Source organism: Anabas testudineus, chromosome 4 (genome assembly GCF_900324465.2).
Source record: "Anabas testudineus chromosome 4, fAnaTes1.2, whole genome shotgun sequence".
NCBI classification, from domain to species: Eukaryota; Metazoa; Chordata; class Actinopteri; order Anabantiformes; family Anabantidae; genus Anabas; species Anabas testudineus.
This window is the reverse complement of record NC_046613.1, coordinates 25,013,353-25,035,937: the sequence shown is the minus strand read 5'-3', so window position 1 is coordinate 25,035,937 and position 22,585 is coordinate 25,013,353. Positions and strand designations below refer to the sequence as shown.

The 22,585-nt window shown below is 41.2% G+C and overlaps 2 protein-coding genes across 3 annotated transcripts in view; one reads left to right on the top strand and one right to left on the bottom strand.

Moving 5' to 3' along the window:
* patj (PATJ crumbs cell polarity complex component) overlaps positions 1–12,587 on the top strand; it is a 91,063-nt gene extending 78,476 nt beyond the window's left edge. For both annotated transcript variants that reach the window (XM_026346492.1, XM_026346493.1), the window contains exons 32-48: positions 1,524–1,599; positions 1,914–2,006; positions 2,241–2,324; positions 2,938–3,003; positions 3,085–3,169; positions 3,685–3,791; positions 4,317–4,400; positions 4,577–4,770; positions 4,914–5,061; positions 5,387–5,473; positions 5,658–5,823; positions 5,954–5,991; positions 6,849–6,971; positions 7,624–7,728; positions 9,273–9,376; positions 9,472–9,595; positions 9,749–12,587. In XM_026346492.1, the coding sequence (XP_026202277.1) occupies positions 1,524–1,599; positions 1,914–2,006; positions 2,241–2,324; positions 2,938–3,003; positions 3,085–3,169; positions 3,685–3,791; positions 4,317–4,400; positions 4,577–4,770; positions 4,914–5,061; positions 5,387–5,473; positions 5,658–5,823; positions 5,954–5,991; positions 6,849–6,971; positions 7,624–7,728; positions 9,273–9,376; positions 9,472–9,595; positions 9,749–9,895 (1,831 nt within the window). In that variant the 3' untranslated portion in view covers positions 9,896–12,587. The remainder of the gene's footprint in view (positions 1–1,523; positions 1,600–1,913; positions 2,007–2,240; positions 2,325–2,937; positions 3,004–3,084; positions 3,170–3,684; positions 3,792–4,316; positions 4,401–4,576; positions 4,771–4,913; positions 5,062–5,386; positions 5,474–5,657; positions 5,824–5,953; positions 5,992–6,848; positions 6,972–7,623; positions 7,729–9,272; positions 9,377–9,471; positions 9,596–9,748) is intronic.
* A 4,443-nt stretch (positions 12,588–17,030) lies between these two features.
* pdzk1ip1 (PDZK1 interacting protein 1) lies at positions 17,031–21,189 on the bottom strand. The gene is made up of 4 exons (XM_026344845.1): positions 20,991–21,189; positions 18,087–18,213; positions 17,915–18,001; positions 17,031–17,353 (listed from the first exon to the last, which is right to left on the bottom strand). Exons 1-4 carry the CDS (start codon positions 21,055–21,057, stop codon positions 17,281–17,283), a joined length of 354 nt encoding a protein of 117 aa, XP_026200630.1. The 5' UTR covers positions 21,058–21,189; the 3' UTR covers positions 17,031–17,280.
* Positions 21,190–22,585: the final 1,396 nt, after the last annotated feature.

The window sequence follows — 22,585 nt, the reverse complement described above, 5'->3', positions numbered from 1 at the left end:
TAGACTGCAGGTCTCGTCTCCCTCCCTCATGTCTGACAGAAGAATTTGGAGATGAGTTGTTGGTTTAGTCATTTTCTGTTGTGTTACTCTGGAGACCTGTTGTTGTACTTGTCAACATGCTGATATGATAAATCAAATTTTCCCCATAGTCCCCTCTCAGCTGGGCCCAGTGGAGCCGTATCCGCCCGACCAGCTTAATCGTGTGGCTGATGTTCGGCTGTTAGTGTTAGTTTAGATTAGATTAGAGGGATGTTCCCATTAGGAGTGTTTAGTGAGTCACCAGCTGCTGGGGGAGGAGAGGTGGACAGTGGGGATAGATGTGTGGGGATATATTCCATTTACTTTAATCTAAACACACAAAGATAATTCAGAATCTGTGTCAACTTCAGTGAACTTTAAACTTTGGACTGAAGTGCAGAATATGGTCACAGCTGAGTGAACACAGGTGGATCCAACTCTGAGAACAGTAATTGATCACAAGGTCGAGTCATGTTCTTTCTTCTATACCTAGTTTAGCTGTTAAACAGTAGAAAACAGAAACATCAAACTGAGAAGGGCTTGGCAGCGGAGCAGTGGAACCAGTAGCTGGGTTCTGGAGTTGTGTGTTCTCCCTGTGACGCTCCACCTTCCTCCCACAGTTGAAAAACTTAATTACGTCACTGATTCTAACTTTCCCGTAGGTGTAGGTGCACTGTTGTTGTTCATCTCTCTGCGTCAGCTCCTGCGATACTTAACAGGATAAGTGGAGTACGTAGCTAAAAGGTTTTCAGGATCACAGAGACAACTACACCATCTATAAACAGATGGTGTTTCCATGATCACTGTGTGAATTCAAACCGTTTGCAGACGAGCACAAAACTGATAATTTTGCCAAAGACCATGAAAGAAGCCTGGTGAATGTTGGCAGCACATTCATTGTCAGATAAATCCAAAATAAAGAAGTTTGGATCCGACAAGGTCCATCTGGCCACGAGTGCAGGGGAGAGGACATTGATACAGTTCATACGGAGGAATTCTTCAACATAATGATCCTACGGCACTGAAAAGTATTTAAAGTTGGAAGTTTAGACCTGGTCATGTTTTCTTGATTTAAATCCAACACAGCATCTGTGGATCATTTTAAATAAAAGGAAAGAAGCAGTTAAAAAAGCCAAGAATGAGGGTTCTTACTCCAACAGCACGATGTACCAACAAATCTTTTTGTAGCGTAGCTCATTGAAATCACTGCACTGCAGTCTGAATGTGTCAGTGCTGCAGCTGCAGCGTGTCTGCAGTGCAGTGCTGCTGCAGCTGCAGCTCCGTCTCTCAGGAACGCTGAGGATAAAGAAACAACGGGCTGACATGCGTTCAGTGTTTAGACTGGAAGTGTGTGGTGGGGGGGTCAGGTGGTGAAATGCTCTCTGTCTGAAGATTAAACTCCATCAGCTGCAAAATGAAGAGATGAAAATATTTTTTGTCTTTGTTCTCATGTTGCAGCCAAAACCTGGACTGATCTCTCTCTCTCTTTCTCTGTCCCCCTGTAGAAATGAAGACGCTATAAACCAGATGGCTGTCCCCCCCTTCCCGACTCCCCTTCCTCCCCCTGTCCTCAGCCCTGAGGTATCATCACACCCAGAGACACTTAGTAGGATTAAAATCTTGTGGTTTGAGCTGATTAATGGACTAGTTTACAGTTTCTCTAAACTTGTGACAGACTTTGCTTCAGCTTCATGTTGTTCAGCCTCAAACCAGACAAACTGGATCAGAACTGGTGCCTCATGAACACAGCACAGGTAGAACAGGTGGACTGACTCGACACTGTTTTTGTTGATGTGATGACTTACCTGAGGTTTAAGGTGAAGCTTTTTATCACTGCACCAACTCACAGGACCCAACATTTACAGTGTGTGTGTGTGTGTGTGTGTGTGTTTCAGTGTGTCTCTCCAGCTCCTGGTGGTGTCACGGGCCCGACAGACGGCCCCCGGCCCCCCGACAGCCTGACACTACACCCGTCATCGGACACACCGGTAAGTCTGAACCTGCTAAAAACAGACCTGTGAATAATTAGGCTGTCAGGAATGTTAATGTCAGCACATGCAGCACACTGGCATTACTCCGTCCACCAGCTAGTTGAGATTAGGAGTTTGATCACTGATTCAGAAGCAGGAGGGAGGAGTGGTCGCTGGTTTCAGTGAGCTAGTGTTCAGTTCTGACTTACTCTAACTAACAACTGTCTGTCTGATGTGTGGTCTGTCGAACAGGACGAGGTGAGAGATGAAGCAGAGCAGAACAACCAGAACAACAGCGCCCCCAAGAGTCTGAGAGAGGCCGACACCTTCAGAAAGGTACACAAAAAGAAAACTTTGGAGATTTCTCCATCAGTCTCCCCTCACATGTTAGAGTCTGAAGTTAGGGCTCGTATGAAGAAACAGGTTGAGGAACTAAATTAATCTACAGTCTGCTGAGAATTAGACGCAAAAGCAAGCAAAACATCAGCTGAGACGGACGAGCGATGAAAATGAAGCACGAGTCATTTCTGAAGAGATGACGTCATTTAACTTTACAAGGAGAGATGAGGAAAAATGTCAAATGACCAAAAACTCATCAGCAGTTTTGTCCAAAAGTCAGAAAACAAAGTGATTTATTCAGTATTAAAAAGTATCTTCATACTGAAACACTGAGACGTGATCATATAACTACAGCTGTAGTGAAATCCAGCGCGATCAAAGTTGATGAAAATAAATTCTTCATCCTCAGTGTTTGGTTCCAAATATCCCAGAAACCTGCATCAGCTGACTGAATCAGGACATGCAAACCTCTCCTTGACCCAGTCTGGTGTGTGTGTGTGTGTGTGTGTGTGTGTGTGTGTGTGTGTGTGTGTGTGTGTGTGTGTGTGTGTGTGTGTGTGTGTGTGTGTGTGTGTGTGTGTGTGTGTGTGTGTGTGTTTCTGTCCTGCAGAGGCTCAAAGACTCAGAGTCTCCAGAAAACGAGCTGCAGGTGCTGATAGCCTCACTGGAGCAGCAGGTAAAATCAGAATCAGTACATGTGCATCTACAGACGACACTGATCTTTGTGCTGCGTCACTGATCCGAGCTGTTTGTTCAGTCCTGCAGGTCTCACTCCAGCTCAAGCAAACTGACGGCAGCTTCTCCTCCTCTGGTCAGCCCCGACCTGCAGAGCACCAACAAAGGTACAGACGTGATGTCACTATTCCTGTTGTTACTGGAGCAGGAATCAGTCAGCATCTTTACACAGGTGGAAACCACTCACCATTACACTTAGGTGTAAAACATCTTAACTTAAATGATCCAGCAGCAGTACACCCTAAGAACCCAGCTGCTGGCACTGTGATAATTAAGCTTCTGATGTTCACACTCGGTTCACCAAATCACCAAAACCACGTTGAGGTTGATAACAATGGTACATGTCAGTGGTATCTGTAATCCAGAATTCTGCTGTGTGATTTTCCACATATTGTGCTCTGTAGCACTGTAGCTGAAGGAAGTTCCTACAGGATAATTCACACTACATTAATTCAGCACCTCTCTGAACAGCTTGAACAAAACCTGAACACTGTCACATTAATGAAGGAGCATTTGTAGTTGTATTGGGCTGCATCAGTATTACGTCTGTGTTCCTACTAAAGTGAGACAGTAAACATAAAACTGAGTGTATATCTTATATTTCTATCTTCTCCCTCTTCAGACCCTTCATGCTGTGCCGTGGTTCCTGGTCAGGAGACAGTATTAGAAATCTGTAAAGGTCGATCAGGACTTGGACTCAGCATAGTGGGAGGGAGAGACACACAGCTGGTAACACACACACACACACACACAGAGCTCACTTTAATATTCTGTTAAATGTACGGTGTCTAACAACCTCTCTCCTCCTGATGATGTCACTGAGAATGTTTAAGAGGCAATATCAAGTTGCCTCTTAAACATTTTCTTCAGCTAAAAACACAAGAGCAATAAAACTCTCTGTGAATTAAATTGTGATTTATGTCCCGAGGGAACCAAAGCAAGGGGACAGTAAAATGTCAGAACACAGTCATGTTATTTACTACACAGTGTTTATCTGCAGGAAACAGGTAAATGTTGTGTTTCTGTGCTGCAGAACAAAAATCTGAGAAACCAGCTTCTGTTTCTGACTCGTGGAAAGAAAACAGCTGACTCAACTTAAAAACGTTATTGCTCATATAAAAACAAAACTTTCTCCTCAGTTAAGACAGTTTGTGCTGATCAGTGCTTCAGAGAACAGCAGGTGACAAACGGTCAGCAGAAACACACACACCTTCACGCTCTGTCTCTCTGTGTTTGTTGGTGTCTCTGCACCAGGACGCCATAGTGATCCATGAGGTTTATGAAGAAGGAGCTGCAGCCAGAGACGGACGACTGTGGGCAGGAGACCAGATACTGGAGGTACCCACATGTAGTACCAGTGTACCTGATGTATAGGCAGGTTTGAGACTCGCTGTAATAGAAATCTTATTTTATCCCGCTGCACAGACACTGAGGACAGACAGCATGTAGCCAGTGTCTCCCCCTGCTGGTCAAACCCTGATGATACATTCACTTGCTGTGTGTATGTGTTTCAGGTAAACAGTGTCGACCTCCGCGGTGCATCTCATGAGGAGGCAATCGCCGCCCTGCGACAGACTCCAGCAAAGGTTCGTCTGACAGTGCTGAGGGACGAGGCTCAGTACAGAGATGAGGAGAACCTGGACGTCTTTAAGGTGGAACTGCAGAAGAAGAGCGGCAGAGGGCTGGGGCTCAGTATTGTCGTAAAGAGGTCCGTCTTAAAACACACAACTCGCACACAGATACAACTCCTCCAGTGGATCAAAACAACATAACCTGCTGTGTGTGTGTGTGTGTGTGTGTGTGTGTGTGTGTGTGTGTGTGTGTGTGTGTGTGTGTGTGTGTGTGTGGAAGGAGTGGCAGTGGTGTGTTTATCTCTGAGGTGGTCAGAGGGGGGGCTGCTGAGCTGGACGGCCGTCTGATGCAGGGAGACCAGATTCTATCAGTTAACGGGGACGACACGAGACACGCTTCCCAGGAAACTGTCGCTGCCATACTGAAGGTACACACACACACACACACACACACACTGTCCACAGGTATCACTTTGGCTCTTTGTACAACTTTAGTGAAATTGCAATAAAAACAAACAGGGTTTGGTGTAAAACTGACACTGACTTAAATCAGATCCACACGTTGTTGGTGATGGAATAAATAAATCAGTTCATCTCAGTTTGTTACAGGAGATATTGATTTATAAAATCTGAATATAAGTAATGGCGAAGGTGAAGAAATAGTGCTGAAGTTACTTTTTCCAGGTGTCGTTACTTTTTCCTGTGCGTGTAGATTAAACACTGTAGATTGACATACGTCACCTGTTTGTGCAGTGTGCTCGGGGTCCGGTTCTGTTGGAGCTCGGACGACTCAAAGCTGCATCCTGGATCTCATCCAGACACAACTCACAAGGAAGCCAGGTGTGTGTGTGTGTGTGTGTGTGTGTGTTTTATAATGTAGGTCTATCTTGGTGAGAACCAGGTGTTAAAAGTCTAAAACTAGTTTTTTTCAGTCGGAGGTTTAATGGCAGGGCTTCAGGAATGTGTGTGTTTTATTAGAATCTCACTGACTGTGTGTGTGTGACGTGAACTCTCTTTGTCTCAGATGAGTCATGTGAGTGGGAACAGCTCAGGTGTTGTGGCTCCGCCCCTCACACACCCCCTGACTTCACCTGAGCCCCCCACCTCTAACCCTGTGACCCCGACGTTTGCCCTCAACAACAACATTAAATCCACCTCTGACATCACTTCGTCCTCTGCCAACAGCACAGGTAAACACACCTGGAGGATTTTGTTGTTGAGTTTTTATTTTTCTGATATGATGTTAAACAAATGTTCTCATTGTGTGTGTGTGTGTGTGTGTGTGTGTGTGTGTGTGTGTGTGTGTGTGTGTGTGTGCAGGGGCAGACGCAGGCGTCCGTACAGTGGAGATCATGAGGGTAAAGTCCTCACACACATCTCATGTTAATGTTCCCTGTAACTGGTCTGAGTCTGCAGCTCCTGTGACCTCTGACCTCTGTACTCGATGATCTCAAAGTTAATCCACAATCAGAAATGAGATGAAACATTCACCAGATGGTAGTTTTATCTCAACGCAAAAATAATTGTACTGTTCTTGTCTATACTGGACACCACATTCAAACATTTACCGTGTAGGTTGGGAGAAGTATGTGAACCCTGTTCAGCCAGACCCACATATACAAATATAGAATTACCACACTGTGTTGAGTCCACCAACCTGTGAAGCTGTAATTTCTTCAGAAGACTGAGGATGACAAACCGCTGATTTGAATGAAGCTTGAAAATGATCTCAGAGTTGGACAAACTGTCTACAAATGAAAATGTTAATGTTAAGGTTTAATGACTCCTAAAACAAACCACAACATGAAAACATCATCTGTAAATCGCTTTGCCTGGAGTTCATGCAGGTTTCCTGCAGGATGATATCAGGGTGTCTGTCTGTAAGCTGAAGCTCAGAAGAAGCAGGAGATGCAGCAGGACAAAGACCCTAAACAGTGAAGTAAATCTACTACAGAACAGCTTGTAACTGAAAATCTACCATTTGGATTCAGGAACCAGAGAAGTGACTGAATGAGCTCAGAGACATCCTGAGAATCTAATAAAAGATATTTAATGAAAATGAGGTGTTTACAAAGCTGATGACAGACTTTAAAAACCTCAAAGTAAGAGACGGAAAAAGTCAGGACGTCCTGTGACTCACCTTACATTTACCTATCAATGTGTTTCCATCCTTCCCTCACTTTGCTGTTTTTATTCTTCCTCCCTCTCCTCTCAGGGTGTCAGTGACTCCCTCGGCGTGAGTATAGCGGGGGGGAAGGACAGCCCACTGGGTGAAATCCCCATCTTCATCGCTATGATCCAGGCCAACGGAGTCGCAGCCAAGACGCATCGTCTCAAGGTAGACTGAGAGCTTCAGTGTGTTAGTGTCGGTGATGCAGGAAGGACTCGGATGTGTCTCTTAAAGTGGCCACAGTCTTTTTATTTAATCTTCATTTTTATTCTTTGGCTCCACTGATACAAGATTATTTGATTTTTGAGTTTAATAAGTACAAATACATGTTATAAATATTTATGCAACAGCTCCTCTGGCCTCGCGATCAAAAAGACTCATTTGAGCTCCCGTATCTTTAAGGCCCCTTGGATTTGACAATAACCGAGAATAAATTAGCTGAATCCCGGGAGTTTCTCTGCTTTCACCTCAAGCTCTTTGTGTCTGACTATGTGGAACATGGGAACCAAACTTCACAGGAGCATATATGTAACTTCAGAACACAAATAGCACAATATCACATTTTTAAAAAGTACTAGTACCACAGTGTACAAATACTCCATTACAAGTAAAGTTCTTCATTGTTGCTTCTGTAAGTGCGATTAGAGTTAAATCATTCAAATTAAGAATGTCCCTGATACTTTAGTGTATTTGCATCATCATTCACTCGCCCTTATTTCCTAAGTTACATAGTTACAGTAGCTGTCAAATAAATGTAGTGTAGTAAAAACTGCAGTTTCTATATATTGGTTTGATTGTGTGTGTGTGTGCGTTCGTTCAGGTGGGGGACAGGATCGTCAGCATTAACGGTCAGGCTGTGGACGGCCTGTCCCACAGCGACGTCGTCACCATCCTGAAAAACAGCTACGGGAACATCAGCCTGCAGGTAACACACTCGTGTTCTGCGGTAGCTAATACTTTAGCAGGGACACGGACGTGTGTGCAGCTCTGCTCTGCTCCTGCTCTCAGTGAAGATGCAGCATGTTGGATTGACGTCTGTGTGCATCCGGTGGCAGATCAGTGACTCACCTCCGACAGCACACACCCTCCTCATCTCATCAACACCCACAACAGATTTCACACCCTAATGACATTAACCTGGATTCAGTAGATAGGTTCACACCATGTAGGAGCAAGAGCTAATTATCGTTTAAACGGGAGAGCATATCAATGTCAAACAAAGGACTAAAGGCGTGTTCAAGGCCACAGTGGCACCTGGACCACCTCCCTGATGAGGAACAGCTACTGTCGATGTAAATAAGTGAAAACAAACAGGCCTTTTCTATTCACATTAAATCCAGATTTAACTGTGAAATATTTCAATTTTCTCTGCAGCTCATTGATCTGCTGACTGAACGCACCTGTGTGTGTGTGTGTGTGTGTGTGTGTGTGTGTGTTATCAGTGTGGTCCAGCTGCCTGACTGTTGCATGCTGGGAGTGTGATAGCAGCAGAGAGGACAGGCCTTTATGCTAATAAAGTTTTTATCGTCCTGCAGCAGAAACAAACATCTTTTCAACCTTTTCTCTCCCTGAATCTTCAGACAGGTGTGTCACTGAGATAATGGTTTATATTCATCTGTCCGTCTTCAAGTAGCTTCGTTCTCTGTCTGTTCGTTCAGCTGCTTTAGTTTTGTAAGTTCTATTAGACCAATAAAGTTCGGGTCCGGTTCAGCAACATCAAGCCCTCATATGTAGTCATAATCTGTGACTAGAGGCGCTGATTCACTGCGATAGTTCATTTGGAGAAAAAAGAAAAGTCACTTTGGCTCTGGAACCAGTTAATTATCACCACCTCAGGTACTCGATCAGCAGGTGTGTGAGATCTGTGGCGTTCTCACCTGCAGCATGTACAGTATATACAGCTGCTTCTGAAACAAGATGCAGTCCAGCATGTCAGTGCATTCATAATATCTGTGTACTGTGTACAGTAAACTGCAGTACACTATATACTGAGGCTGTTTTATTCAGTAGTACACTTACATGACATAGTTGGACTTGTAGGGAGGTGGAGATGTCCTGACTTTTAGGCTGTGCATCAGCCAAAGTTGCCTCAGATCTGATTTTTTGAGTGAACAAACCAAATTTCTTCATATCAGATATGATCCACTTCCTAGATCTGCTTTAGATCTGATCTGTGTGTCTGTGAGTGGAGTCAGAACATTCAGAGCAGCATTCACATGCTTCTTTTAACATCTCACGTCTCTGCACATACCACCTGTCATCATGGATCAGTGTCCACTCCTTACAGCTGTGAAAAAAAACATGGAAGACGACAGGGTCAGTGGAGACACTAGGACGTTTCTCAGGTGTTGGAACTTCAGCTTCATAAGGAACATATGGCTTTGTTGTTGTTCTTTGCCACATTTCAGTTAAATTTGTGCTGAAAAAATCATTCAGAATTTGATAAAGCACCTTTTGTATGTGTGTCAGGTGGTAGCAGACACCAACATCAGTGCCATCGCCACTCAGGTGGAGAGTTTGTCGAGTAGCTCCAGTCTGTCAGCCAACACGGACACACACACGGCCGAGCCAGAGTGAGTAGACACGGAGCAGAAAGGTACTGCAGGTGATCACAGGTAACAATAAGCTGATTCTGATCCTTCTCCACCACCACGGCCCTCGTCCCCAGGGGTCCGAGGCCCCGCAGCATCAGTCTGGAGAAAGGCTCTGAGGGACTCGGCTTCAGCATCGTCGGAGGTTTTGGGAGTCCCCACGGAGACCTGCCGATCTACGTCAAGACCGTCTTCAGCAAGGTCAGAACCTGTTTGTCTCCTGTTGGACACTGGTCGAGCTCTTCTAATTTGTGAGGAAACGATGAAAAAGAGCAGAGATCTGAGACTGTGTGCACCTGTGTTTACCATCAGCGGTGGATGTGTAAACGTGCTCTGTGTCGGGGTGTGTTTCAGGGCGCGGCGGCGGTGGACGGGCGTCTGAAACGAGGCGACCAGATCTTAAAGGTGAACGGAGAGAGTCTGCAGGGAGTGACACACGAGCAGGCGGTCGCCATCCTGAAGAAACAGAGAGGAACTGTCACGCTGGACATTCTGTCATAACACACACACACACCTGCATGTACACACAGATGTGAATCACCTGCACACACATGGACCCAGAAGCTCCTCCTGCTGTGATGTGTTCAGGTACATCAAACACACTGACTCCTGGGTGACATGTCATCATGGATGGAGAACTCTGAACTTCCCAACGTGCAAAAAAAGGAACTGCATCATACGGTGCCAACACACACACACACAGGTTTCTATCTTTGTGAGGACCTTCGCTGACATAATGTGTTGTGGAACCTTTACCCCAAACTGAACCAGATTCTAACCTGAACCCAAACGTTGAGTCTTAATCCTCAAATGTCCTGAAATATCCTCACTAAGATAGACGCACACTTCCTGTGGCCACACTGATGTCTGACTCTGCACCATGGACAGATGTGTTTCACTGCTTTAATACATCCCTCAGAGTTTCTCAACCTTGGGGTTGGGGCCACAGCTGGGGTCGTCTGACATGTAGACGGGGTCATTTGTTTGGGTTTAATGAGGCTGATCTCAGCCTGTTGCCACTAACAGCTACGTGACATGATTGGTTTCATACTGTCAGATGACCCTCCGTCTTACGGACATTACTAACGCACATTAAAGACTTGTTTCTTAACATAGACCCTAAAGCCTCAGGACAAGCTCACTTTTTTCAGTCAATTTGCATCTGAATGCATCCACTCCCTTCCATCCACATCCAATATTTGCCACATTAACAATCATAGTTTAAAGTCCTGAAAATAAGCGTCATGTTTTTTGTCTGCTCCAGCTGAAACTCACCATATCTGTGGGAGATCTTACTCGATACAGATCATATGTTGCATAAATCAGTGGTCAGTACTTTTCTCTTATCTTATTCTTATCTAACTCACAAATATGAGGATCCAAAACCCAACGGGTTATGCTTTGTCTCCTTATCTGTGCTGTTCAGTGTTGGCTGGAGCATGGAGCTGCATTCACAAGCAGCAGCTGGTGCTGAACGGTAGGTGAAAAGAGACAAAGCCCGACCCATTTGGCCTTCAATATGAACCCGTCCTGCAGCGCGGCTTGTCCCTCTGCAGCCTACATAGTTAATTAGCTTTTTAGCTACAGCACATTAAACAGCATTTAAACATGGGTGCAACTGTTCACTATAGTATCAGTACTACTATTTACAGTGTAGTTACAAGCTAGAAAAGGTTGAGAAACTCTGTTAGTGGATCTGCTGCCAATTCAGAATATCATCTAAAACAGAGAATTATTCAAATTAAGTCATGATGGAGTGAGATTTAAATCTAGGCCTGCACTAATAGAACTTTACAGTCTGGAACAGATGCTTGTTTTCATGGGCGAAAGGCTGGTGTCCAAACGAACTAAAGGGAAATGTTGGGGAAAAGATGCTGCACGTGTTAGCTTAGCATCTCCACTGTGGTGGAGGACTGATTAGCTGTTAGCCGCAGAGAAGCTGTTGTTGAAGAGGTGTAACCCGATCGTTCTGACTCATCAACTGTCACGTAAACAGCTGCATTCGGAAAAAACTAAAGGTACGTGGTCTCAAGGATGTGGACAGTCTTATTCTTCCGGTTCCGGGCACACTACAGATTGACTTCCCTGTCATCTGAAAAAGTGCTGTTGGCTGTAGATTCAACTTTTTCCTTCATTTGAACTCAGACACACAAACCGCAGCCCTGTCCACATACTTTTGACCTTTAGTGCAATATGAATATATTTTGTAGTAATTTTGTGATGATCATAAACTCTAAAATTTAGTTTGGTTATGTAAAATTAAACATTTAAGAGCGTCAATTTCTGCAATCACTGTACTGTTTCATAACCAATTAAGGTTATTAATTGTTATCTTTTATTCAGTAATTTAATATTCACAGTTCACATTGGAAAAAATTCCCTTTACTTCAAGTTCCAACATTTAGCATATAGGCTGAATAGAAACATTGAAAAACGTTTTAAATCTGTGTGTTGGAAGTAAAATACAGCTCTGATAATATAAAATAAACTACTAGTCAAAAGTTGGAGTCACATAGAAATTATAAATATGTAGTCTTCATCTGTTATCTTAATAAACCATCATTAGCTAACAACATGTCATTGGAGGACACTACTATGTTTGCTGATGATAGACCTCTGTACATCTACACTGTATTTCTGATCAACTTAATGTCATAAAATCAGATTTTCTTTTAAAAGCATTTCTGTGTGAGTCCACTTTTGACTGGTAGTGTACTGTATGTCCATGTGGGAGAAGTTATAGCTGTATATTCAATAAAAAAGAACAAATGAATGGAACTTTTTGGTCAGTTATACAAAATTAGCTGTATTTATTTTTTCCCAGAACTACAGTGCTCCTTTACAACAGGCTGGTTGTTGCTATAAATAATGCTCTATATATATTATGAGCAACAACATTTATCATCAAATTTGTGTCAAATTGTTAGAATAATAACGTTGTGTAATTTAGTCAAACTCCACTTCTTTACATTCTTAGAAAACATCGTTCGGTAAAATTGAGTGTGTTTATGTTTCTGTTTCATTACGGGTGAAACAAAACCAATTATTCTTCCAGTTATGAGTCGAGATGACACATAAATAAAAAAAAATACATGTTGACTTAGTTTCAGTGGACTCTCAGGACTCGGTGGGCCTGGAGACCCCCAGTCGGCCCCAGTCGGCCCCTGTCGGCCCCTGTCGGCCCCAGTCGGCCCCTGTCGGCCCCAGTCGGCCCCTGTCGGCCCCAGTCGGCCCCAGTCGGCCCCTGTCGGCCCCAGTCGGCCCCTGTCGGCCCCAGTCGGCCCCTGTCGGCCCCAGTCGGCCCCTGTCGGCCCCAGTTGGCCCCAGTCGGCCCCTGTCGGCCCCAGTCGGCCCCTGTCGGCCCCAGCAACAGACACAGCGTCTTCCACATGATCGTTATCATGGAGAGAAAATAGTAAAAAGCAACAGGCTGACATTAAGAAAAACCCCGAGACTCAAGTTTCTGTTTAGTTTGGCACAAAGACTCGACGCAGTGTGTCTCTTTCTCTTTCTCTGAATTTTTATTTTGACAAAAGATTTAGGATTTTTGTCAGTGTTCAATAACAGATGAATTGAAGTTATTAAGCAAAAGGTAAAATGTAAGAATAAATTGAATTCAAATAGTCACACGGAAGATTAGTCTGCTGCTTTTCTCCCAGGAAACTGTTTTGTGGGTTTTGAACTGTTAGTTATGTTTAAACATTTACCTGGTTGATTAATAATAAAATGAATTATTAGCCCAGTTGTACAACATTTAACTTGTAAATCAGACAGGAAGAAGAGTTCTTTAGGCTCCAGTCTTTGTGCTAAGCTAAGCTAAACCCGTCCTAGACCTGTTTCTGGCTTTAGCTTCTTATAGCCGGATACTTTTTGGATTTAGTTTCTTTTTGTCTAAATTCATTGGGCTCATAAAATATAAAGTAGTTATTACTCTGCATTAAACCTTCATGTAGCAGGTCTTCGATCTCTCGGTCATTTAAACATCTTCTCACACAGTTCACCTCAAAGAGAGAAGGGATCTGCTAACGTAAAATGCTAAGCACTGCTAAATGCTAACTGCTAACAGACTTAGCATTTACATTGGAATTTACCAAAATGTCAAACTGTTGCTTTCAGCCTCACGTTTGTGAACATGTGTTAGCAGAGTCTTGCTATTGTGTAGCATGATACCACCGCACTCTTCAGATATTTTTATTTTAAATATTTAGCAGCAGCTGTAGCTGATTCCGTATTTAAACATATCAATGAAGTGCACAATATGTTTCTGTCAGAATTATTGTCTTAATTTTTGATACTTTATTTGTAGATGAACTATAATTTATTTTTTAATCTCACTGGAAATTAACAATGTATTTCATGTTGTTTTATTGTTCTGTTTTTGCAGTTTGGATGATTGAACAGGCAGGAACAGCTGTAAATACACTGATTAATCATTTCAGTAACACTTCATGATACGGAAACTTGAATTATGCTTTTTTAACACTATAGATACGATAGATTGGAACCACATGGAAAATGTGATGTTATCATGTAAACCTGGACATAATCAGAAGGTTTTAGCATTTAGCAAGAAAAACAATACATACTAACTAATATTAAATTTAAGCATTGGCCTTTTCTATAACTACTAGTTTGATCTGGTAAAGCTTCAACTGTTCACATGGACCCTATGATGAACTGATTAGATGTTGGTGGCCAAAGGTTGAAGGTCAAGCTCACAATAACCTCATGTTTATCCAATTCATGTTGTGAATTTGATGTCTTCAAAACACATCGATGGAAGTTTGGTGCAATTTGTCTCCTGGGGTCAATGAACTGATTAGATGTTGGTGATGGAAGGTTAAGATTGCTGTGACCTCATATATGTTCCATTCCTGTCAATGCTCTATCTCAGAAACCTGGAAGGAATTATTCACAATCTGGCACAAACAACATCATCTCTAAACTTTATTAGAATCTGAGTCTGAGTTTGTGAGTTACGTCAACAACCAACAACAACCACCGTGCAGTGATTCTGGGTGTGTTCTGCTTCATGGATGTGAACAGAACCAGCTGCTGTGGACACATTTTTCTGTTGGATGGTTACAGATGTTCATGTGAATGCTGCCTGAGATCAGTCAGATGCTGTAAAATAATTTCACTGAATTGACAATAGTCTGTTTCGACCTGTGATTCCTGACTTTTCAGTCTGTGTCCAGTACTTTGACCAACATCAGCACCTTGTTACTGCTTTTCTGCTGTGATGTAAACACTGGCTGACGTCTTACTAAGTCTGGATAAAACTTTAACACCACATCATGTCCGGTTAGCATCTAGTGTGTGGCTGCTGTAAAACAGTGTGTCATTCATCCACCAACATTCATCTGTCTCTGCTGTAGCACCATGATCCAGAACAATCAAGTCCTGCATCTCTCTTCTGAGAGGCTCTTAAATTTGTTACCTGGATGGTCTGTAATTTTAATTTTGTGTTACATGTTGTTCCCCAGCACAATACTGACGGGTTCCTGATACAGGAAAAAGGCACCGTGGTAGAAAACAAGACTGGGGAATTTTAGTGGAAAGGAACTACTACTCCTGTTGTAGTACTTATACCTCTAAACTGGTGGACAGAGCTTGCGTTTTGCTGGTCCAACAAGCTGGGAGCTAAGTATAAACCAGTTTCTGGACTGATTCCAAATCCAACTGATTCTGACATGGTAATAAATTGACATGTGGCTGTAACTGATTCTGTTTCACATCATAAAAATGTTGCTTAAATAATAAAACTACTTTTTTTGTTTGACATTAGAATAATGTATATAGATTTCTTTTAATTCTAATTTTGCCTTTTTGATAGTTTTGCATCTCTTTGTGCACCTTTTCATTTCCTTTTGGTCATTATTATACTTTGTGGTTCATTTGAATCTCTGTCATTCTATTTGTGGCCTTATTGTGAACAAAATATTAAAGAAGAACAAATATAATATAATGAACTTGATACTGGAGGGGGGTTATATTAAGAGTTCATGGAAAGCAGTTCTAATATTTTGGATACACTATTTAAAACCAAATCATTAGAAACGCCTCTTCTTATAATGCTCTCCAGTACGACTCAACCACCCACTGTGACATCATTAATAATATATGTCATAGAATTATGTCAAAGACAGTTTTAAGAAATTATAACTTTGTAAAAGTAGAATTCATGGCAGAGCTGCTGTATTGGATTAAATTAGATTTTACAGGTGTAGCTAAAAAAATGACCAGTGACTGTATGAAACATTAGAGCACAAAAGGCGTAATATGAGCCTTGAACTCATTTTTTAAGCTGCTCAGTGACACCTTAGTTGTCTTCTTTATTCTCATGTTCTAAAGCAGCGAGTCCCTTTAAAGAGCTCATGTGATCTCACCTTTCTCTTCTCATCCTTCGTTCCTTCATTTGGTCACGCTTTCTGTAGGTATTACATTGTCTCACTACAGGCATTTAAAAAAGACATTTAAGTTGGAATCTACCAAGAATAAAGCAGCAATACAAATGAATAACGTTACTACTGAATTCTGTAAAAGGCCGTGTGTTGTCTAAGAAACTGCAGCTCAGTGTGGATCCACTTTACCAGAGCAGCTTTACAGCAGCATGTTAAGAAGAGCTGTGTAGCAGCTCAGTCTCATCAGATCCAAACTCTTTCCCAACCATCTTTTGTTTCACTGATACTGATCCAAAGAGGCTCTGGTGGTTCTGATGTGGCTGTGTACATGTTGTCAACAATCTTTGTGTCTGTTCTGATTTTTGATCGTCCTCTGGTTGATTTGTGCTGAGTGATCTGTGTTTTAGTAAAATGTAAAATGATCTTTTTGTCTTCTGCAGATCACAGGAACAACAGGACACAGATATTTAAACCATGCTAAAAACATTCAGTGTTTAGAAAAGAGATTCGTTTTCTAAGACTTGAAATATAAGACGGGACGTGCACATTTATCACTTTAGTCTTGAGAAGTATTATTTTTTTTAAATATTAATGGTGATGAAAAACTTTTAACATGAACCTGTGAAACTTTACTACTACAGAGTTTAGACTGAGATGTGCACATCACATAAGAATCTGATCGTTCTGCATGTTTCAACGCATTTATTGTTGTGAACAGACGCACAGAACCAAACATTAACTATTCAAATGCAGATACAAGCTGCTGTGTGAGTGCTGCCACCAGGGGACGCTGAAGCATGAAACGTTTGCTTTTATTAAAAATACACTGAACTGTGTCAACTCGTCCTTCAAACACCAATTCTCCATCTTAATGCCGTTCACTACAATCTGTAACCTGTTGGTCCTCAGCATTTCCTGGTGTTTTCTGCTAAATCTGTTTTATCATTACTCACAGGTCATTGTTTCATGGATCAGTAATGAGAGCCGACACAGCAGTTTGGTAGAAAAGATAACTTATTAGTGAGCTCAAAGATCAGCTGCCTCCCCTCAGCTTTACTGATCTGAATCCTTGTTGCAAGACACAACTGAAGATTTCAAAAGTCTGATGTATATGAGCTCAACTTTTAGCCTAGAGTATATATATATATATATATATATATATATATATATATATATATATATATATATATATATATATATATATATATATATATATATATATATATATATACAGTTTCTGCCTAGACACAGTTTGAACTGAAGAATCACAGAATTAAACACAAATAAGTAAAGTTCCTCGGTACACGGGTCTGAGCTGACAGACACAGTCAGACAAAACTCAAACAAAACATTAATACATGTGCAATTATTCTACAAAATCTAAATGTGAGTGTTCACTGTCTCCCCGTCCAGAGTTGGTGTGGACACCAACTGAAGTTACACGACAATGTTCAGACAGACAATAGGAAGTGCTTAGAGTGGTCACATGGCAGTAACTTTGTCTTCTGAGCTGTCAATCACCAGGTTGTCGTAGGTGTTGACGTCTTCTTTGCTCCTGTTCGACAAACACGTTATTAAAACTGTGATTAGTTTGATAATGATGGACTTTTTCTCTGCAGGGAAAATATTCAGTGAAACCAAAATTATTTATGTGTAAAAAGAAAATGCAGAAGGAAAATGTCACTTCAGCAAAAGGCTCTTTGTAAAGTTGAACATTCTCCATGTGTCTGTTAAAGTTAATGATGCACGCTCCAGTAACAGGGCCTGTACAATAGATGTACCTCAGGGATCACTGCTAAGGCCCCTAAACATGTTTGTGATTGTCCACAACAGGAGTTCCAGTGTTGAACTGCATTCACAAAAGAAAAATACACTGGAAACCTCCACTCATAATAATGGTATAGCATCTGCTGTAAGTAATCCAGTTGAAAGAAAAACAATTTAAAGCAAACTAATATGCTGTATGTAAATTTCCAGAGAGATAGACAGAATTATCGTTATTATTATTCCACTGATTGACAGTTGACTGTGTGTAGTTCATGGTCTTTTTTACTTGTAATACTCAGCTGGTTAGTGTCAGTACTGCAGTGTTGGAATACTGGACTCAGTTTTGTACCTGACCATTTCCAGACTGGTTTCCATCGTGTTTCCATTGGTCATGACTGATTGGTTTTCTCTCTCTGACTCCACAGTGGTGTTTCCCCTGCACACACAAAGAAAACAGAAGAACTGAACTGATCTGAATTCACTCTAATCCTTTTTGTAACTCCTGTTAGTCCCTGACTGACCTGCTGGACTCCTCACACCAGGCCTTCTTCACCAAGAACCCGACGAAGGTGAGGAAGAGGAAGCCGGACACAGCGATGATGCCAGTGAGCCACTGAGGCAGGAGACGGTCGCTGGTCTGAGCCTGATCTGGAACACAAAGGTAGCTGCTTACACTTAGCTGTCCTGGATTCATTTATTCTCATGGAAGGTAAGGTAATGCTAACCCAAGCTAAAAGTCCTGTAAGGTAAGGTAATGCTAATGTAATGCTAACCCAAGCTAAAAGTCCTGTGAGGTAAGGTAATGCTAATGTAATGCTAACCCGAACTAAAAGTCCTGTGAGGTAAGGTAATGCTAATGTAATGCTAACCCAAGCTAAAAGTCCTGTGAGGTAAGGTAATGCTAACCCAAGCTAAAAGTCCTGTGAGGTAAGGTAATGCTAACCCAAGCTAAAAGTCCTGTGAGGTAAGGTAATGCTAATGTAATGCTAACCCAGACTAAAAGTCCTGTAAGGTAAGGTAATGCTAATGTAATGCTAACCCAAGCTTAAAGTCCTGTGAGGTAAGGTAATGCTAACCCAAGCTAAAAGTCCTGTGAGGTAAGGTAATGCTAATGTAATGCTAACCCAGACTAAAAGTCCTGTGAGGTAAGGTAATGCTAATGTAATGCTAAGCCAGACTAAAAGTCCTGTAAGGTAAGGTAATGCTAATGTAATGCTAACCCAAGCTTAAAGTCCTGTGAGGTAAGGTAATGCTAACCCAAGCTAAAAGTCCTGTGAGGTAAGGTAATGCTAATGTAATGCTAACCCAGACTAAAAGTCCTGTGAGGTAAGGTAATGCTAATGTAATGCTAAGCCAGACTAAAAGTCCTGTAAGGTAAGGTAATGCTAATGTAATGCTAACCCAAGCTAAAAGTCCTGTAAGGTAAGGTAATGCTAACCCAAGCTAAAAGTCCTGTAAGGTAAGGTAATGCTAACCCAAGCTAAAAGTCCTGTGAGGTAAGGTAATGCTAATGTAATGCTAACCCAGACTAAAAGTCCTGTAAGGTAAGGTAATGCTAATGTAATGCTAACCCAAGCTAAAAGTCCTGTGAGGTAAGGTAATGCTAACCCAAGCTAAAAGTCCTGTAAGGTAAGGTAATGCTAATGTAATGCTAACCCAAGCTAAAAGTCCTGTGAGGTAAGGTAATGCTAACCCAGACTAAAAGTCCTGTGAGGTAAGGTAATGCTAATGTAATGCTAACCCAAGCTAAAAGTCCTGTGAGGTAAGGTAATGCTAACCCAGACTAAAAGTCCTGTGAGGTAAGGTAATGCTAACCCAGACTAAAAGTCCTGTAAGGTAAGGTAATGCTAATGTAATGCTAACCCAAGCTTAAAGTCCTGTGAGGTAAGGTAATGCTAACCCAAGCTAAAAGTCCTGTGAGGTAAGGTAATGCTAACCCAAGCTAAAAGTCCTGTGAGGTAAGGTAATGCTAACCCAGACTAAAAGTCCTGTAAGGTAAGGTAATGCTAATGTAATGCTAACCCAGACTAAAAGTCCTGTGAGGTAAGGTAATGCTAATGTAATGCTAACCCAGACTAAAAGTCCTGTGAGGTAAGGTAATGCTAATGTAATGCTAACCCAAGCTAAAAGTCCTGTGAGGTAAGGTAATGCTAACCCAAGCTAAAAGTCCTGTGAGGTAAGGTAATGCTAACCCAGACTAAAAGTCCTGTAAGGTAAAGTAATGCTAACCCAGACTAAAAGTCCTGTAAGGTAAGGTAATACTAATGTAATGCTAACCCAGACTAAAAGTCCTGTGAGGTAAGGTAATGCTAATGTAATGCTAACCCAAGCTAAAAGTCCTGTGAGGTAAGGTAATGCTAATGTAATGCTAACCCAGACTAAAAGTCCTGTGAGGTAAGGTAATGCTAATGTAATGCTAACCCGAACTAAAAGTCCTGAAAGCTGCTTAACATTAGCTTAGCTGAACTATTACCTCTCAATACTACAAATATATTCTTTAACCTGAACTCAAACTTCTTGTAATTGTTCAAATAAACCATGAGCTGATGTAAAAAACTATTTTTGCTACCAAAACAAACCTACTTAAGTTACTAAAACTCACCTGTAACTGTTACTATTACTGTGTACTGTCAAAACTACTGCAGTGAATACACTGTGAACTAGAGAGTACTACAGTTCCCTTTACAGACAGTCGCATAAGATAGAAGAAATATTAACTTGAAGTAAAAACCTCAAACTTAACTGCAGTACTTTATGGTTTAGTGAGAGTGAATTGTAAAGGCTTCATTTTACAAGGTGATTATATGACCACACTAGTGATATTAACAGGAAATAAAAGGGTTTTCTGTAGTTAATCAGTTGATGAGTTACTTTTTCAATTAAATAAAACAATACCTGTCCGTATAAATGTAAAAAACATCATTTAAATGTTCTCTGATTCTTTAGTGGGCAAAAATCTGTTTCTATATGTCTATTTATCAGTTATCAGCATGTTCGCTCATTGTTTCGTCTTTTTCTTTATAAGAAGTACAAACGATGACACGATGGTGGTTTAAGCATCTCAATTATGAAGAACTGGTTGGTTTTAAATCACATTAAACAATAACAATTTTTTCCTATAGTTTTTTTACTAAAACCTATTATTTCATTGAGAAAACAACACACAGATTGATCGTAGCAAAATCATTATTAGTTGCAGCTGTTAAATAATAATCTTTATGGAGCACTGAACATGCTTCACGTGAGCATAAAACACAACAGAGAACAATAAAAGCAACAATAAAAAGATCACAGCAAAAGTCATAATGAAAGCAGCATAAAAAAATCGAAATACTACAGTTGTCGTATGGTTTGAACAACATAATGGACGAATGTTTTAGCAGAACTATTAAGTTATTTATAGGACATGTTAAAAGAGCTCTTACCTGTTTGGGCCATCACGGCTCCAACAATCAGTGACCAGCAGGAAATCACTGCAGAGAGTTTCCTCATGGTCGATTCTCCACTGTGACTAAAGAAAAACCAAAAACCTGAGAGTAGTGGAACATAAAGCTTCAGCCGTCCAGTTCAAACCTGAAATACTCCGAGCAGCGTGTGGGAGACGGTGTGAGGTGGATCAGCAGCTCAACGCAGTTCTGTTTAATGTTTAACTCACAGAGAAGCTTTTATCTGTCCCCAGAGTTTATGACCGAGTAAAAATCACGTTTCACTCAGGTGGACAGTCGCACAAAAAATAATCAATCTAAGGAAGTTTCAGCTGTGTTTTTTTAATAAGACAATTAAAACGCAGCCTAATTTAACATCAGACGTCTCTAAAATCTCTCAATACTAAAGTCTGACTGCAGTGCAGTTTGTTTTTTGTAAAAGGTAGTTCCTGATTTTATTTCCATCTTACCTATCTCCTTGTTTTTGTGATTTATGTGAAGTGGGTTTCCCCCTCGGTAAAGTGCTCTGTCCATCAGTCTCTCGCTCCATCTGTCTTTACAACTGAATCAATCACTGAGAATATTTGTCTCTGCCTCCCTTCATGTCTAAATAGTAATAATTTAAATTATATAAAAATGCTTGTTTTCCTGTATTATCGTTGAGTGATTTTAGCACATTCTAGGAGAATTGTGTGTAAATAAAAAGAATTACTTTATTGTTTTACCTTGAAATTCAGGAGGAGGTGGTAAAATACTCTTCAGTCCTCAGTTCTGTCTGCAGGCTCCTCAAATACGGCATTCAGCCCCACGTGTGGTCTCGTTCTGGATTAGTCTATCTGAAGCTGTACAACAAAAAGCCATTAATGAAGGAATATCTCTCTGGAAACCTCTCATTTTATTATCATACTCACCATGTGCAGTCTTGAAAAGTGTGTTTTCCCCACAGAGCAGCAGCTACAGTCAGATTCACAGTTACAACATTCACATCTTAAATCATCTCTGCATTTTAAACTGTGTTTTCTACTGAATTTCAAACACTCCTGCTTGTACAAAATATTATGAAGTTGTGCAAATGTGTGGTGTTAGCATTCTTTGCTATTAAGTTATCTCCACAAGGCAGACTTTGGTAAAAACCGTAATTCAGAAACACATCAGGAATTTGGACAGTTACATTTGATGTTGTTCGGATTCTGAGCTTCAGCACATTCAGTCTGAAATAAAATAATGGTTATCAAGAAGTCTCAAGTTTAATTGGAGAAGACTTACGTCAGTAAAGAAATAACTATGTTGTACATTTAGCCTTTTAACACAGAGGGTTCACAAGTAACAGATACACATGAAGTCCAACTAAATCCTAATTCTTTGCTGAGTCTTCTTAAATTAGTTCTTCAGAAAAGTCAACATCAGATTAATAACAACAGTGTATTTGCTCGTAGCTTCATTCTTCTTGATCACTTGTCATAAAGATGGAGGAACGCTGAACTCTAAATAAAAGAAAACCTCTGAAGTTCTGAACAGAGAACGACCTTCAGGTTCAGTACAGTCAGAAGTGGATATTAAATAATGCATAAAAAGCACGTGTTGCTGGTTCACAA

Bases quoted from the DNA above. Each gene is read 5' to 3' on its own strand.
- pdzk1ip1 (XM_026344845.1), bottom strand. From the start codon at position 21,057: ATGAGGAAACTCTCTGCAGTGATTTCCTGCTGGTCACTGATTGTTGGA. The intron at 18,214-20,990 runs GTAAGAGCTCTT...TTTGTGTTCCAG, and splicing joins AGCCGTGATGGCCCAAACAG to ATCAGGCTCAGACCAGCGAC. The intron at 18,002-18,086 runs GTCAGTCAGGGA...TTGTGTGTGCAG, and splicing joins TGGTGTGAGGAGTCCAGCAG to GGGAAACACCACTGTGGAGT.